Source organism: Anabas testudineus, chromosome 19 (genome assembly GCF_900324465.2).
Source record: "Anabas testudineus chromosome 19, fAnaTes1.2, whole genome shotgun sequence".
NCBI lineage: Eukaryota > Metazoa > Chordata > Actinopteri > Anabantiformes > Anabantidae > Anabas > Anabas testudineus.
The window spans coordinates 3,801,697-3,817,661 of NC_046628.1; the positions used below are offsets into that span (position 1 = coordinate 3,801,697).

At 41.0% G+C, this 15,965-nt stretch overlaps 3 protein-coding genes across 6 annotated transcripts; all 3 read right to left on the reverse strand.

Annotated features, from left to right (window-relative positions):
* Window positions 1–872: 872 nt before the first annotated feature.
* LOC113155983 (E3 ubiquitin-protein ligase Mdm2-like) lies at window positions 873–3,099 on the reverse strand. Its single transcript, XM_026350753.1, has 2 exons — window positions 2,776–3,099; window positions 873–1,797 (listed from the first exon to the last, which is right to left on the reverse strand). The coding sequence occupies exons 1-2, from the start codon at window positions 2,840–2,842 to the stop codon at window positions 977–979; spliced, it is 888 nt and encodes a 295-aa protein (XP_026206538.1). The 5' UTR covers window positions 2,843–3,099; the 3' UTR covers window positions 873–976.
* A 599-nt stretch (window positions 3,100–3,698) lies between these two features.
* LOC113156801 (ankyrin repeat and SOCS box protein 12-like) lies at window positions 3,699–5,862 on the reverse strand. 3 transcript variants are annotated; one of them, XM_026352136.1, is made up of 3 exons: window positions 5,798–5,862; window positions 4,217–4,987; window positions 3,699–3,883 (listed from the first exon to the last, which is right to left on the reverse strand). In XM_026352136.1, exons 2-3 carry the CDS (start codon window positions 4,977–4,979, stop codon window positions 3,732–3,734), a joined length of 915 nt encoding a protein of 304 aa, XP_026207921.1. In that variant the 5' UTR covers window positions 4,980–4,987; window positions 5,798–5,862; the 3' UTR covers window positions 3,699–3,731. The 3 variants fall into 3 exon arrangements, with proteins under 3 accessions (XP_026207921.1, XP_026207923.1, XP_026207922.1); XM_026352138.1 differs by having other exon boundaries at window positions 4,217–4,984; window positions 5,798–5,848; XM_026352137.1 differs by lacking the exon at window positions 5,798–5,862 and adding an exon at window positions 5,617–5,779.
* A 986-nt stretch (window positions 5,863–6,848) lies between these two features.
* Window positions 6,849–11,892, reverse strand: LOC113156802 (histone acetyltransferase p300-like). Of its 2 annotated transcripts, XM_026352139.1 has the most exons (7): window positions 11,596–11,889; window positions 10,819–10,924; window positions 10,532–10,639; window positions 10,038–10,155; window positions 9,595–9,673; window positions 8,089–8,215; window positions 6,849–7,181 (listed from the first exon to the last, which is right to left on the reverse strand). In XM_026352139.1, exons 1-7 carry the CDS (start codon window positions 11,654–11,656, stop codon window positions 7,178–7,180), a joined length of 603 nt encoding a protein of 200 aa, XP_026207924.1. In that variant the 5' UTR covers window positions 11,657–11,889; the 3' UTR covers window positions 6,849–7,177. The 2 variants fall into 2 exon arrangements, with proteins under 2 accessions (XP_026207924.1, XP_026207925.1); XM_026352140.1 differs by lacking the exon at window positions 6,849–7,181 and having other exon boundaries at window positions 8,078–8,215; window positions 9,580–9,673; window positions 11,596–11,892.
* Window positions 11,893–15,965: the final 4,073 nt, after the last annotated feature.

The following is a 15,965-nucleotide window of genomic DNA, read 5'->3' on the forward strand; positions in this document are numbered from 1 at the left end:
AACCTGTGGCATCAGCAGCTCCTCCAGAAACAAAGACAACCTGTGGCATCACCAGCCCCTCCAGAAACAAAAACAACCTGTGGCATCACCAGCCCCTCCAGAAACAAAGACAACCTGTGGCATCACCAGCCCCTCCAGAAACAAAAACAACCTGTGGCATCACCAGCCCCTCCAGAAACAAAGACAACCTGTGGCATCAGCAGCTCCTCCAGAAACAAAGACAACCTGTGGCATCAGCAGCTCCTCCAGAAACAAAGACAACCTGTGGCATCACCAGCCCCTCCAGAAACAAAAACAACTTGTGGCATCACCAGCCCCTCCAGAAACAAAAACAACCTGTGGCATCAGCAGCTCCTCCAGATACAAAGACAACCTGTGGCATCAGCAGCTCCTCCAGAAACAAAGACAACCTGTGGCATCAGCAGCTCCTCCAGAAACAAAGACAACCTGTGGCATCAGCAGCTCCTCCAGAAACAAAGACAACCTGTGGCATCAGCAGCTCCTCCAGAAACAAAGACAACCTGTGGCATCAGCAGCTCCTCCAGAAACAAAGACAACCTGTGGCATCAGCAGCTCCTCCAGAAACAAAAACAACCTGTGGCATCAGCAGCTCCTCCAGAAACAAAAACAACCTGTGGCATCACCAGCCCCTCCAGAAACAAAAACAACCTGTGGCATCACCAGCCCCTCCAGAAACAAAAACAACTTGTGGCATCACCAGCCCCTCCAGAAACAAAAACAACCTGTGGCATCAGCAGCTCCTCCAGATACAAAGACAACCTGTGGCATCAGCAGCTCCTCCAGAAACAAAAACAACTTGTGGCATCACCAGCCCCTCCAGAAACAAAAACAACCTGTGGCATCAGCAGCTCCTCCAGATACAAAGACAACCTGTGGCATCACCAGCCCCTCCAGAAACAAAGACAACCTGTGGCATCACCAGCTCCTCCAGAAACAAGCTTCCAAGGTGAACGTCCTAATCGGAGTCGCTGTCGTCAGTCCACCGTAGAAAAGGACCCAGCCAGAGTCTCCTGAAGGTGTGGGATCCACCGACTGAGGTTGAAGGCGCTGACTCCTCGTGGTTCGCTTCTCGGCTCCCGCTGGTCGAGCGTCCGAGGCCCGAAGTCGATGGCGCTGACTCGTCCAAGCCTCCATCAAGATTCCACCGATGCCTCTTCGCACTTACCTGCTCCGTGTCGCTCTCTTCCCTGCTCCTCTTGGTGGCAGAGCTGAGGCCCGATGTTGAAGGAGCAGAATCCTCAAACCTCTGAGGGACTGGTGGTTCGGATCGACGGGGACCAGCAAGAGACCGCCTCTGTGGTCCATCTTCAGGTCGTTCCTCAGGAATCGGGTGTCGAGGACATGCACAAGGAACGGGAGGATCCACTCGTCCACAGCCGTGCCAGAAGTCTTCTGATGGCATCTGCTGGTCAAGAGGAGAGCGAGGCCTGATGACGTCGTCGTCCCCATCCCCGTCATAACCGGAATTCTCCTCCGTGTCCCTATCTTCTTCCTCCACCTCCTCCTCGCTGTCCATGTCTTCATCATCAGTCATGGTGTCATAACCGGAATCTTCACTGGTCCAGTCATCCTCCTCGCTGTCGGTGTCCTCATCATCTGCCACATCATCGTCAGACATCGGACGAACACCCAAGAACTCACCTACCTCCATCTCCTCCTCATCCGATGAGACGTTGATGGGGAGATCTTCAGCGACGTCCACAATCCTGACGACTTCAGGGAGTCCATCTCCAGCAGGACGGTCCACCACGTAGTTCCCGCGCGGAGAGGAGCCATCTGGGGGGAAACAACACAATATATACAATACATAGTTTGACATGTTAAGAATTTCTTAATTATTAAACATCAACTATTTGGAACAGAGTAACGTAGCATTGAAGCAGCACACAAGCAGTCAAATGTCAAAGTGCACTGACATGAGACTCCTTCAAAATAAGTGTCTCTGTCACTGGGTCACTTGGGATTGTTAACTGATGGTCCCATGTAACATTTGTAAAAGCAAACATGGTTTTCAGTAAATCTATACATTAGAATCAACTACAAGACCTCCATTTACAATTCATTGTAAATCAAGGGAACGACTTTCAGAGGAAAATGTGATACAACACGTTCAAACTCATAACTCTGTATTTACAGACACAAACGATGCAAAACAGAAAAACTCTTAACATTGCGCTAAACCGCGCTCAACGAACAACATAAGTCGATCACTTCAAGCTCTAAACACAGTAAACTAACAGATCTTTAGTCTCAGGATACATTTGATGTCATTTCAGTTCAAGCTTCAACCACTAAACTGTTTCCAGCAGGTGTCCGACTGGAAAGCCTGTGTGCGTCCTGACGTCACGACGTTCGCGCCTGAAGCTGCCATCGTCTCCATGGTGACGGCAGTTACTGATTTTTAGCATTTTCTAATTTTTGGCCCGGGCGCCATCTTTTTCCACAAAACATTCATTCACATTTTGGACATTTCGACGCCCTCAAACCAAAATAGCAGTGTTTTCAAACCAATACACTATTGTTCAGACATTCCCCAACTTTCCCGGGAAATTTAGCCCATTCCCAGTAAAAAATCGTCAATTTACACCAAGAAATCGTCGAATAAAAGCAGTTTTCAATAAATCTGTGTTTAACCAACAGGAAATGAACGTGATGTCAACAAGTTACATTAGTTTTGGATGTTGACAAAGCTTCCAATAGTTTTAGGAAGAGAAACTGTTGCGTTTCTACTAATAAAAGTCGATTTCTTCTCACCTCCACCGTCGAGGTCGAGCCCGAGCAGCAGCTGCTCCCGGCTGAGCAGAGGCCTGCTGAAAACCATCCTGGACCAGTTGGGTTTTCTCACTAGCTCAGTGAAGAAGTCCAAGTGTGTTTGTTTTGTAGCAGTAAGATCAGTAAGATGATCAGTAGATGGCTTTTATTCCAGTAGCTTTGATTCTCCAAGTGTTCGCTTTCCAGATGATCGCTTCCTCAGAGAGACTTTGCAAAAGGTCAACTCAGGTCAGTGTCCAAGTGCAAAGAGAGAGGTCACCAAGGTCTGCACACCTGACGTCACCTCGGTTGGCTCGTCGTTCTGTTTCCATGGTATTTACGCACACGCACGCACGGACGTGCGTTATTTCTTTGTATTAATGTATTATTTTTATTTTATTTGATGTATTTAATCATTTAACTTTTCTCAAGACCAAGATGCTTTTCTTGATCCACTATGTTCATTTTTACCAGGTCCAGACGGCCACTCTCTAAAAATAGAATATATAATCTCACTAAATATATTATTCTTATTATTATTATTATATAACAATAACAATAATAATAATAATAATAAGAAGAAGAAGAAGAATGTTCCTTTATCCCTCGACATCTATTTCTTCTCCACTCACTGAACTGATTTGGTTTTGGAAAAAACCACAACTAAGTTTCCTAAAGATATTAATGGTTCTGTGTTAGTGAACTCCAACACTTTCAAATATTCAACATCAACCATCAATGACGTGGAATTTGAAAAGAGACCAGAGGAAAGCTTTAGTAGTAAGTTAGGTATTAATAAGATAACAGAGGTAAACACCACACATTCACACATTTAATCATCTGACTTATAACTTATGACTAATAATCACACAGAACAGCACATGTACAGGCAGAACAATGGCAAAGCTGCTCCACAGTTTGTCAGCTGAAATGAAAATGAATTGACACAACATGCTTAGCTACAGAACAGTGACAGGGACTGACTTATACTGCAAAAAGTTCAGGAGACTTGTTGGGATTTCCAGCTGATCAATACAGTGGATCTTGTTGATCTTCTGGAGGTATCTTCTGACAGCAAGTCGGCACTGTGAGGTCAAGGCCATTGGATTTCCTGGAGACACAACGAGAAGGAAGAAATGAGCACATAGGTGACAATAAACAATTTATAAAACAGACAATGATGTCCCATTGTTTTACCTAACGAGATCTGTCTGAGGCTGCAAGCTCTCGTTTCTTTATCTTTGATTGATTTCAAATGTAATAATTTAACACTTCTTCTACCTCCCTAAAGCTATTACCCCAATATAATATCCCAATAATATAATTTCCAGGAAACTAGGATGTACTGATTGACCAATGTTTCATCCTGCTAGCGTGGCAGCATGTAGCCAGGTGAGAGAACAGAAAGGAATCATGGATGATCAATCATTAATCATTTGTGCACCTCGCTCCTGCAGCAGCAGCTCCACAGCCTCATTCTGCTTCGTCGACTTCTCAATGATCAGCGTGGGGAGGTAGACGTTTGCGCCGAAGTCGATCAGAAGCTGGATGTACTCCATGCCACAGCCGTGCCTGAGGCACATTTCCAGCACCGTTTTGGGCTGCTTGATAGAACTCAGCAGTTTTGCATCTGTGCAGTTGTAGTCTGGGTCCGCCCCGTAGAGGAGCAGCAGTTTGAAACACTCCATGTGTCCGTAAACTGCAGCCAGGTACAGCGGCCCACTCGACACCCTGGCGCTGGAGGTCCAGAGTGACACTTTGGAGCGGGAGTTCACCTCTGCGCCATGTTTAAGCAGTTCCTTTAATATCTCTACATCACCCTCCCGAGCCGCAGTGAGGACAGGGGAGCAATTATTGGATGTGTCCCCGTTGGGGTTGGCGCCTGCTCGTAGGAGCGTTAAGACACAGTCGAGGTATTTCCCACGAACAGCTGCAAAGAGAGGGGTCTGAGCTTTTACATCCACGCAGTCCACCAGGGCGCCGTGGGCTAGCAGAACCTGCAGACAGCTCAAATGCCCTTTGGAAACTGCAGCATGCAGAGGGGTGCCTGCAATCCCCCAGCCTCCTCTGCAGTTGATGACTTTCTTGTACATTTCTTGGCAAAGCATCTCATCAACAAGTCTGTCATTGTTTTGGAAAACAGCTTCTCTGAGCTGGGAAATCTCACAACAGCTTTCTTCTTCTTCAGGTGTTCTTAAACGGAGCATAGAACCTGCTGGAAAATAACAGAGAAAATCAACTGGACACATAATATATCACATGTGTACCAGTGCTTTCAGTTGTGCTGCTTCAAACCCTACAACACAAACAGCAACACATAGTTTAACCTGAACAATATAGAACTCAGCATTTCACTGAGGCTTAAAAGCTGCTTCAACATTTTGTCACATGTTATAAAATATATTATAATACATATGTAAACAACGTAAGTAAATGTTAAAGCTGCAACAGCACTGTGTTAAACCTCTATCCTCAACATTTCATGTTATGACTGATCTGACAAACTAAGCTCACTCATTTCACCAAACTCCTATCAAAATACATGTAAATTTAAGGTTTAAATGGCTACTGGCTTAAGTAATCTCGTGATTAATAAGCACCTTTGCATGCCTTACAATAAATAGCATCTTCTGTAAAAATCGGCATGAAAACAATCAATAAAATGTCACATGATCGAATGAAACCTTTCATTCAACCACCACACCAGAAGAACGTTGAAGTTATGAAGGAGTAGGTTGGGGTACCTTAATAAAGAGTATTAAACTGCTTCTGGGTGTAAAGTTAATGAACGAAACATGTTGTATACATAGCGTTACAGTAATGTTAGCTATTTACACCACTTACAGCATTCATGTTACAGTATCGTCACAACAGACGCTTTCTCAACAAGGAGGATTCAGACAAAACATTCACTTCCAGTTAAACTACAGATTTGCACATCTAGCATTTAACAGATTGTATTTAGACTGTGTCAACACATGGAAGCTATTCTGTTGTGTTTTCTTCATTTTTGATATTAGCCTACCTAGGATGTTTCACAGCCAGCTGCTGTCCTCATCTTCCTGTTCTTTCTTCTTCGTCGTATTTGTGTCGTTGGCCACATTTACTCTATGTCGCAATTCTGCCCCCTACAGTTTGTAAATGTTGTAGCAAGAAGGAGCTTTGAACTTCTTGGTCTGTTCCATTAACACTCTTGTAAATGTATTTGTAAAATTAGCAAAAATCATAGTGTTCAAGTGATAACTGTACCCGTGTCGGCCTTTTGTCACACTACTCTTTTATAAGCAATAGTAAAATTGCTAGAACATTTTAATAATAATAATAATTAAATCACCAAACCTTAATGGAACCAATGTTTTGCGTGTGAACAGAAGGTATAAAGCAAAGTGAAATGACTTCTAACACTTATACTCACACAGGATAAAGACCAAATATTAGTGGTTTTTCCAATAAGTTGAAATTTAGATTAAATCAAATAATCAATAAAACGCTATCTGGAGTGTAGAAAAGGAGCCGTAATAATAAGTAATAATTCTAATTCACTGGACTAGTCACATGCTATTGAGTCAAATGGACATTTGTTACTCTTATTTTACCAAAATGTAAAGAACAAAATAACTCGTGGACTTAGGTACACATATTTATATGAAGCGTTAATCACCTTGTTTATGTATTTAAAAATGTGTCTTTTATGTTTATTACTCATTGTCTTTACTTTGAAACAGCTCATAATTACAGATAGGAGTGTATCAGCATGAATCTGAATCTGCTGTAACTATCCTAACCAGACTCAGGAGGTAATTTCTCAGTTTAGACTGACATATTCTCACTGTGACACACTTTTAACCAACATTTTACACTACGTTTATGCACCCTGACAATGATCGGGGTGCATAGCAGAAGCAAACTGCTGTTATGAAAGAAGTACAGTGCATCCAGAAAGTATTCACAGAGCTTAACTTTTTCCATATTTTGTTATGTTACAGCCTTATTCCAAAATAAATGTATTTATTTTTTATTTACTCTTTTCCTCAACATTCTACAAACAATATCCCACAATGACAACGTGAAAGAAGTTTGTTTGAATCTTTGCTAATTTATTAAAAATAATAAATAAATAAAAATCACATGTACATGTGCACAGTCTTTGTCATGACTCTTAAAATTTTACTATGGTGAACCCTGTTTCCACTGATCATACTCGAGATGTTTCTACAACAGTTAACAGTACAGGTCAGAATCCAAATCCAAGGAATTGTCTGTAGACCACAAAGACAGGATTGTATCGAGGCACAGATCTGGGGAAGGGTACAGAAGCAGCACTGAAGGTCCCAACGAGCACAGTGGTCTCCATCTTCTGTAAATGGAAGACATTTAGAACCAGCAGGTCTCTTTCTAGAGCGGGCTACCTGAGCAATTGAGAGAGAAGGGCCTTAGTCAGGGAGGTGAACCTGATGGTCACTATGAAAGAACATTTCTCTGTGGACAGAGGACAACCTTCCAGAAGAACAACCATATCTGCAGCACTCCAGATTGGCTAGACGGAAACACTCAGTAAAAAGCACAAAGGTCCACCTGAAGTTTTTCAAAAGGCACCTGAATGTCTCTCAGACAATGAGAAACAAAATTCTCTGGTCTGATAAAACAAAGATTGAACTCTTTGGCCTGAATGTCAAGCATTGTGCCTAGATATAACCAGGCACTGCTCAGCATCTGGACAATACCATCTCTTCAGTAAAGCGTGGTGGTGGCAGCATTGTACTTTGTGAAGGTTTTTCAGCAGCATGAACTGAGAGGCTAGTCAGGTGATGGTATATCTTTTAACAGAGCAATACCCCTAAGCACACAGCTAAGATAACAAAGGACAGGACAACTCTGTGAATGTCCTTTAGTGGTCCAGTCAGAGCCCAGACTTGAACCCAACTGATCATCTCTGGAGAGATCTTAAAATGTCTGTGCACTGAATATCCGCATCCAACCTGACAGAGCTTGAGAGGTCCTGCAAAGAAAAATGGAAATACTGCCCAAAAATAGCTGTGCTAAGCTTTTAGCATCATACTCAAAAAAACTTGAGGCTGTAATGGTGCTAAAGGTGTTTCAACAAAGTATTGAGGAAAAGCTTTGAAAACTTTTTAAAATATGATTTTAATAAGGAAACAGAGGTAAACACCACACATTCACACATTTAATCATCTGACTTAATAATCACACAGAACAGCACATGTACAGGCAGAACAATGGCAAAGCTGCTCCACAGTTTGCACATGTCAACAATTCAGCAACATGCTTAGCTACAGAACAGTGACAGGGACTCACTTATATTGCAAAAAATGAATGAGACTTGTTGGGATTTCCAGCTGATCAATACAGTGGCTCTTGTTGATCTTCTGGAGGTATCTTCTGATAGCAAGTCGGCACTGTGAGGTCAAGGCCATTGGATTTCCTGGAGACACAGATACAACGAGAAGGAAAAATGAGCATGTAGGTGACACAAAGCAATTTAAAAAACCAGACAATGATGTCACTTTGTCCCATTGTTTTACCTAACGAGATCTGTCTGAGGCTGCAAGGTCTCGTTTCTTTATCTTTGATTGATTCCAAATGTAACAATTTAACAATAATTATCACATTATATCATCATTTCCAGGAAGCTTGAATGTATCAAAATGTAATTAACTTAATCTATGGCCCAAAGTACCAACCTGCCACCATGTACTGACAGAACCGTGGAATCGTGGATAATTCATAATTTTCAAGATTCAAAAACTATTTTAATCACAGAGTGAAATAGTTTCGCCTTGTTACAGTTGCTCTCACTTCAGACAGAGAGAAACGGAACCACAACCAGAAAAGATCCACACCAATAAAATAAAAATATAAAATAACATAAATGCAAAAAATTCAAACAGAATATGTAAAGATGGATGAAAATATGTCAATTATAACAGTCCAGGGTGGAATTACATCATGTACAACACCTCCCCAGGAAGGCGTCCCCAGGACATTTGAAACAGATGCCTAACCCACCTCAGCTGGCTCCTCTTGATGTAGAGGAGCAGCGACTCTACTCTGAGCTCCACCCGGGTGACTGAGATACTAGTGGCCAAAATAAGTTCTATGTCCTGGTTAAATCCTTTATGCCGGCCATCCTCAGTATGATCAACTGATCCTGGGTATAAACAAAGGAGCTGGCTCTAAGGTAATGGAGCTGCTGCTGTGCCTATGTCGGATAAATAAAAGTACGATCAAAAAGCAAAAACAGGGAAAAAAACTCTCTCGAACATTATGGTTTGAGAAGGTATAATTTAATTTCCGAAGTAGTTACTTAAATACATTAAGAAAATTAAAGAAAAAAAGGGAAAAGACATCAAAGGAAGGGAGCAACTGCAACTGGCGCTGCATGTCTTGCGTCTGCACATAAGTGTTTGATCAGTAAAATGCAGTTCAAGCAAACCAGTGACACGGCACTGACACAAACTAATCTATGAGACCCAACATAACAAAATTAACTGTAAGAAAATACAGGACAAGGTGTGCACTGCAAAAGCAAAGAATCAAATTAACATTAACTCTTATTTCCAACTGGCTGTTTACCAAAACAATTCAATACAACAAGCTACAGGCACATCTGACATCCACTAGTGCTGAGATAGCTTTTGGCCTGATTGCTGAGATTGTTTATAGTTTTTATGATTGTACCCTACAAGTTGGAAATTGACTTAACTGATCTCTAATTCTTTCATAATAAATAGTTATTATTCACATGGATGTGCAATCCAAAACATTAGGTTACTCATGTCTACATACAGTGTGTACACTCACTTCGCCGGATCCTCCTCATTTCCTCCAGCTCTTTCTGGATCTTATAGATCTTCTCTGCCAGCAGGTGATAGTACTCATCCTTTCAAAGAAGGGTTAAAAAATGAGGGGTTAAATATCCCAAAGGAAACAGACATTCAAATTTCGAAAGGAGAGGAGTATAAGAAAAACAACAGTGCTCCTCAAAGAGCTCCTATTTTCAAATCAAATCACATTTTATTTTTATAATCCAATTCCCAATTTAGTTTAAATGGGCTTTTACAATCTGCACAACAACATCATCCTCTACTTCATTACATTATACAGACAGATCATAAAATGGCACGTGAGCTGGGATATGTTTGGCTTTTGAAAACTATATAACTATAACAGAGACTTCCCAGCTGGTTATGGTAGCAAAATGACAAATGTTTACCCTCCTTTTGTTCTAAAAGATAGCAACTTACTCTACTGTTGGCTGACTCATACATGTCTCCCTCAACTTTTCTGGCATAGGCCACCAGGTTCTTCATTCGAGGGTCCTCAAGGGCAGCAGGATCTGGAGTTGGAAAGATGGCCTGAACACTGTGGTTGGGAGCACAGGGAGGTTAAGCAAAAGAAGGAGGATTTGTGGAAGGAGGTAAAAAAAATATGCAGCTGGTAACCCCTGTCTGAAAGTATTGCTTAAATACTGAGGGAGCTTTTTAGTGTGTATAAGAGGCTTAACCCAGGGTGTGCATGGTGTGTCTTTGAAAAGTGCCAGCACCTAGTCACTGGCCTAGTCCCTAGTGTTTATAGTGGTTAAACTAACCTTACAATCTTAAATATCTTGTTAAAGTCTAAATATAGAACTATCACCAGTGATTTGCTCACATTACTGGCATTATGTGTGAGGGCACAAAAGAATGTGTGAGTTTACACTTAACTACATTTCACATTTAAGTTGCTGTTTAATACTTACAGTTTGTGTACCAAGTGGTTTCGTAGGTCTTGCGTGACATGCTCATGCCAGCTCTTCCTCGGCGGAGCTGAGGGCAGGGAGCCAACCCCACCGGCATCATTCATCAGACTAGAAGAGATAGGGAAGACATCACTGTAATGATTAGTTTTAAAAAAACAAAATAACAAAAAAAACATAGGTGCGGCCTGGTCTGATGTAGAACTGAGTAAAATGCTGCAATGATCGTCATTTCTTACTGTTAAGGTACCCACTAAAGGACATGTTATGATATGTATGCATATGCTTACCCTTGATAGTTCGCATTTAGATGCATTACGCCATATGGCAACAGGTTGGACTGCTGGTTCTGAGATGGAGCTCCCACACCCTCATTAACCCCCACTGGATTTTCACCTATTTACGGAGAGAACAGAACTCATGAGTTTGCATTTTTAGATCAGTGTTTCTTGTAACCGTATAATTCACTCACACTATATTTTACAACATAGTCATTTTTCAATGTATTAAATTTGGACAAAGAGTGACTATTCGAAGTGACAATTATATAAACCGCAGTTCTAGTCACAGCCTTTACCTAAAGATAAACTAAATGTAAAAAATTAAACTTATAAGCAGCAAAATTGCTTTTCAAGTGTACAAGTGAAGATCTAAAACCCTCTTCATGGTAGTGTCACTAATATTCACCTCCTTCATGTCAGTATTTCAATCACAGCCTGGAGTCTGTGTGGATCAACTAACTTCTTAAAACAAGTGTATCAGGAAAATGACCACTTGAAAAGAAATCATTGAAAAAATATATCGACTGAAAATGGCAGAAACCAACTTTGGGAAAAGTATATTTGATTTTTATCTGGCCCATGTCTCATTCACCAACATAGAGTTATGTCGTCCATCTTTATATAAAGTCCGACACACACTCACTACTAGCACACTGACATTAGCAAGCTACTGTACGACAACAACAGAAGAGACGTCCGGCGTCTTATTTCTCTTTCAACTCAACAGAAGACGCAAACAAATAACAAAGTCCACCGTAATAAATGATATTATGACATATTACTTACCATTTTCATCGCGGGTGGATGAGACTTCAGCCCTGTTGCCTGAACGCGGCCCAGAGTCCATATTTTCTTTAAATAAAAAAGTATGAAGTTTTCACAATTGCAGACGTGTTCACTCCTTTACAAGTTCATTCCCTTTCGTGTCCAAGATTGCGACTTTCCCCCCTCCTATTTGTCTGCTAAGGGCGTTTTAACACCTTATCTCGGTCGCTTTGACCGGATCAGTGGAGGACTTTGTGAACTTGAACTTTTTCCACTTTCGTTTCTTTTTATTAAGAAAAATCCAACTGTATCAAAATGCGTCACATCAATCACGTGATGACGTCCTCTCCGCTTATTGGTCAGATGTGGCTGCTGCACCGGAAGACGGTGAAGGGACTTCACTGGGAACGTTGACGTCATTAAAGGTGGTGTCTGCAGGGCTTCACCTCCTCACGTCTCCCCGTTTGTCCGCCTTTAATTGTAAATCTACAATTGTTTCATTATTTTATATTTGTTGACATGTCATTATTATTTATATGCATGGGCTGAACTTCTGGAGATGACTTTTACATTTTAGTTGAATAAAAACAATGATATAGTAATAACTATAAAGTAGGCCTACATTCTAAACTGGGGCTAAGATGAGGTAAAGAGCATTAGGAGATTTTATTGAAAAATGTATTTGTTCAAGTGATTTAGGACTTAAACAGTTTCTTTTACTTCTTGCTTTGGAGAATGTTCTCTCACCACCAACCACGCCTTGAGGGAAGAATATAGTTGGGGTCCAGCTTGTTCAGAAAAGCCCTGAATCATTTGTCTGCAACCACTGAGAATGCCTGTGGATCCATAAGGACCATGTCCACCAGAGCCTCATCAAGCTTCTTCTGTCTTCCTAGAGGAATAAGCAGACTAAAAAACAAACTGCATTTATATATTTATTAAATCCATGTGAAAAAAAATAATTTATATAGTACAGGCACTGTGATATCAAAGCCAGTAGAAGCCAAGAGTTAATTAACAAAAACATGCAAAATTATTATATCTAAATAAATTACACAAAAAACTATTTAAAAAACACACACCTTGCCTAGGCACACCTGAATCACCATCTAAATCATTTAATTTCCATCTATTTTGGAAAGGGCTGTAACTTAACATAATAAGTTATTTTTGTTGGGTATATAGAGATGTATGAGTCAATCCAGGGGGAGTATTGAAAAACAGCCCAAAATCTTTTGTCTTTTGGCTTTGTCACAGATGCTTATGTATGTAGTTGAATACATTTTCATGCATGTCTCTGTCTCAACTTTAGAACATCCCAGACTGGAAAGGGTACCTGATGAATAAGCTTTTGGGGGCCAACACTTTACCTGTTGACTTCTATGTGAAGGTAAAACTGGCTCCTGCCTGACGCCTAATTTGACTCATAGATCAGACTGATTTATGAGCCTGATTTTTTCCATGAATGGAAACCCATCTTGTGTTACAGAGCATACATTACAATTAGTTTAATCTTCCTAAATTAATTAAACACACAATTAGCATATTCATTTGTTTTGTTGTCATTCTTCTTCTGCCTTCTTCCCAGCTGGCAGAAAGCATGAGGACCTCTTTTAGAATAAGCATGTCTGTGAAAATGGTGGACCCCTGTTGCCATCGTAGACTCCATTATTGGAGGCCGTCTGCAGCTGGTGTACACAGACCAAAGTGATGCCTCTGAGAGTGTCACAATGTCTTATTTGGTGGTTATTTGGTGCAACATGTGGAGTCCCCACCCAGCAGGGTGGGTCATGCCATCAAAGCACCTGGTAGGTCTCACATTTAGTTTATCAGTGCATATGACTGGCAGCATGAAATCTAGATATAAAGACACAGAAAAATGATACTGGCAAGGAAATACAATAAATTGAACCAAGCGTGATTTATGTGGATGAAAACATACTCCCTTGATCTGTTACCCTTCAGGGATCAAAGGTCCAAGGTAGCCAAAGTCCTGCCTTGACAGGACAGTGAGAAACCAGATTGTTGGGTTTGAGGTTTTGGTTTATGTAAGTTGCCAAATACACCAGTTTACAGTTTTCTTACAGTAGATTATTGATGACTGTCCACACTCACCTACACCAGCTTGACTGGTGTCATATGGTGGTGGAAGAGTTCTGAAAACACAAGCAGAGGTCATAATAAGTATAACTACATTTATTTTTGCTGCTTTGTAATCCAGACAAATCAGGAAGCACGGAACAATAAATCCAAGCCCTTTGTGTATGGGAAAAAGAATATGTTCAGTCTGAGATGTGCATATGGAGTCTTGTATTGTTCTGTTACATTATAGTGTCTATTTCTTAGGTAAAGGTTGTCATGCATCATCTCTTGTTTTTCTTTTGACACAAAAGAAGTATGCAAAGCAGAGGCTGTCTGATGAGCATCCCAAGGTCAATAGCACTGACAGTCCCTGAGGGCTGGTAGAGTACAGTCTACCTCCTAAAGTGCCACTTATCCAGCCAAAGAGTGAGCCAGTGGCACAGGAAAGTAAGTGGACAATTGTTGTAAACATGTTTCACTTTTTGCATTCCTGTGAAGCACTTGTTGTTACTTGAGATTTCTGTGTCTGTAGTCTTTGCAGTGCAGGTAAAAGTGGAGAAGGAGACCCCCATTGATCCTCCAGTCCTCAACAAGTCTGTCTGGGAGGAATCAAACAGGAGGAGCGAGAGGAGCAGAATAAGTCAGGACTGCATTAGGTGCTAGAGCAACAAGACTGGGGAAAGTGAAGGTAGAGGTGAAGAGCAGGATCATTAGAAGAGAGCTTTGTTGGCAAAAGCAACATAACACAGAGTGAAGATAATGAAACAGAACGGGACCAAGAGGAGGAGAGCCGAGCAAACTTCTGCACCTCACTCCAGCAGCAGCAGCTCTGCAGCGTTGTTCTGCTCTGGAGAACAGCTTGTTGGGAAATTGCTGGAAATCGGAACAGCTTTCTTTCTCTCCAGAGGTCCTTAGAGGGAGCATAGAACCTGATGGAAAATGTGGAAAATAACAGAGAAAATCAACTGGACACATAATATATCACATGTGTACCAGTGCTTTCAGTTGTGCTGCTTCAAACCCTACAACACAAACAGCAACACATAGTTGAACCTGAACAATATAGAACTCAGCATTTCACTGAGGCTTAAAAGCTGCTTCAACATTTTCATGTTGCTGCAACAGCAGCTGTGTTAAACTGTATCCCCAACTCTTCATGTTACAATTGATCTGAGAAGCTAACTCCTTTAACCAAACTCCTATTAAAATAAATGCAAATTTAAGGTTAATAAGAACCCTTTCTTGCTTGTGAATAAATAGCGTCTTCTGTAAAAATCGGCATGCAAACAATATAAATGTCACATGATCGAATGAAACCTTCATTCTAACCACCGCACTAGAAGAACGTTGAACTTATGAAGAAGGAAGGCTGGGTACCTTAATAAAGAGTATTAAACTGCTTCTGGGTGTAAAGTTACTGAATGAAACATGTTGTATACATAGATTTACAGTAATGTTAGCTATTTACACCACTTACAGCATTCATGTTACAGTACCGTCACAACACACGCTCCCTCAACAAGGAGGATTCAGACAAAACATTCACTTCCAGTTAAACTACAAATTTGACATTGCACATCTTGCATTGACTGTGACAACACACAGAGGCTATTCTGTTATATTCATTTCTTTATTTTAATTATAAAAGTTTAATTATTTTATTTTAAATTATTGAAATAATGAAACAATGATTAAATTTGTGACTTCAGTGCCAAACATGATCATGCTAAAATAAACCTTTTGCTGAATCTTCCCCTTCATTTTGGGGAAAAAGGGGATTTATTTCTCTTACAAAGACAAATACAACTGTATCCATAGCAATAGACTGACAATACTCAGCTATGGCCGCCTTATCACTGCCCTAAACTTTATCTGTTGCTACTCCAGGCAACACAGATGGCATCCTTTCTTTTAAAACTGGTTGTATACATGTACGTCAGAGCCTTTGTTTGGTCAGTGATGAGGACAACGGGCTGCGAGAACAATGCAGAAACTCCTACAAACTAAAAGAAGGTTTTGGAAACATAAAATTAGATTTGATCCATCTAAATTCCAGTAGTAGGTAAAAAGTATGTATGCAATCACTGGGAACAACATGCAAGAGAATCTAATGTCTTTGACTTAGCTGCATCCTGTCTCAGTGAGTCTATTGAGATTCAGGAGTTTTACAACATGGTAAAGAGTGGAGCGGGGCTCCTCTGTCCACTCTGCTCTTTAGTTGTTGCTGAGAGACAAAGTAGAAGTCACCCAGGCGCTCACAGGGAGAGTGGAGAGGCCTTTACAACTACAATGCCACCATAACTCACAGT

What these genes read in the sequence shown, in the direction of transcription:
- LOC113155983 (XM_026350753.1), bottom strand. Translation starts at nt 2,842, where the DNA reads ATGGTTTTCAGCAGGCCTCTGCTCAGCCGGGAGCAGCTGCTGCTCGGG. An exon ending in GCTCGACCTCGACGGTGGAG is followed by an intron (nt 1,798 to 2,775) that starts GTGAGAAGAAAT and finishes GTTTCCCCCCAG; the next exon opens with ATGGCTCCTCTCCGCGCGGG.
- LOC113156801 (XM_026352136.1), bottom strand. Translation starts at nt 4,979, where the DNA reads ATGCTCCGTTTAAGAACACCTGAAGAAGAAGAAAGCTGTTGTGAGATT. An exon ending in GCTGCTGCTGCAGGAGCGAG is followed by an intron (nt 3,884 to 4,216) that starts GTGCACAAATGA and finishes TTGTGTCTCCAG; the next exon opens with GAAATCCAATGGCCTTGACC.
- LOC113156802 (XM_026352139.1), bottom strand. Translation starts at nt 11,656, where the DNA reads ATGGACTCTGGGCCGCGTTCAGGCAACAGGGCTGAAGTCTCATCCACC. An exon ending in AACCACTTGGTACACAAACT is followed by an intron (nt 10,156 to 10,531) that starts GTAAGTATTAAA and finishes TCCCAACCACAG; the next exon opens with TGTTCAGGCCATCTTTCCAA. An exon ending in AATGAGGAGGATCCGGCGAA is followed by an intron (nt 8,216 to 9,594) that starts GTGAGTGTACAC and finishes CTGTGTCTCCAG; the next exon opens with GAAATCCAATGGCCTTGACC.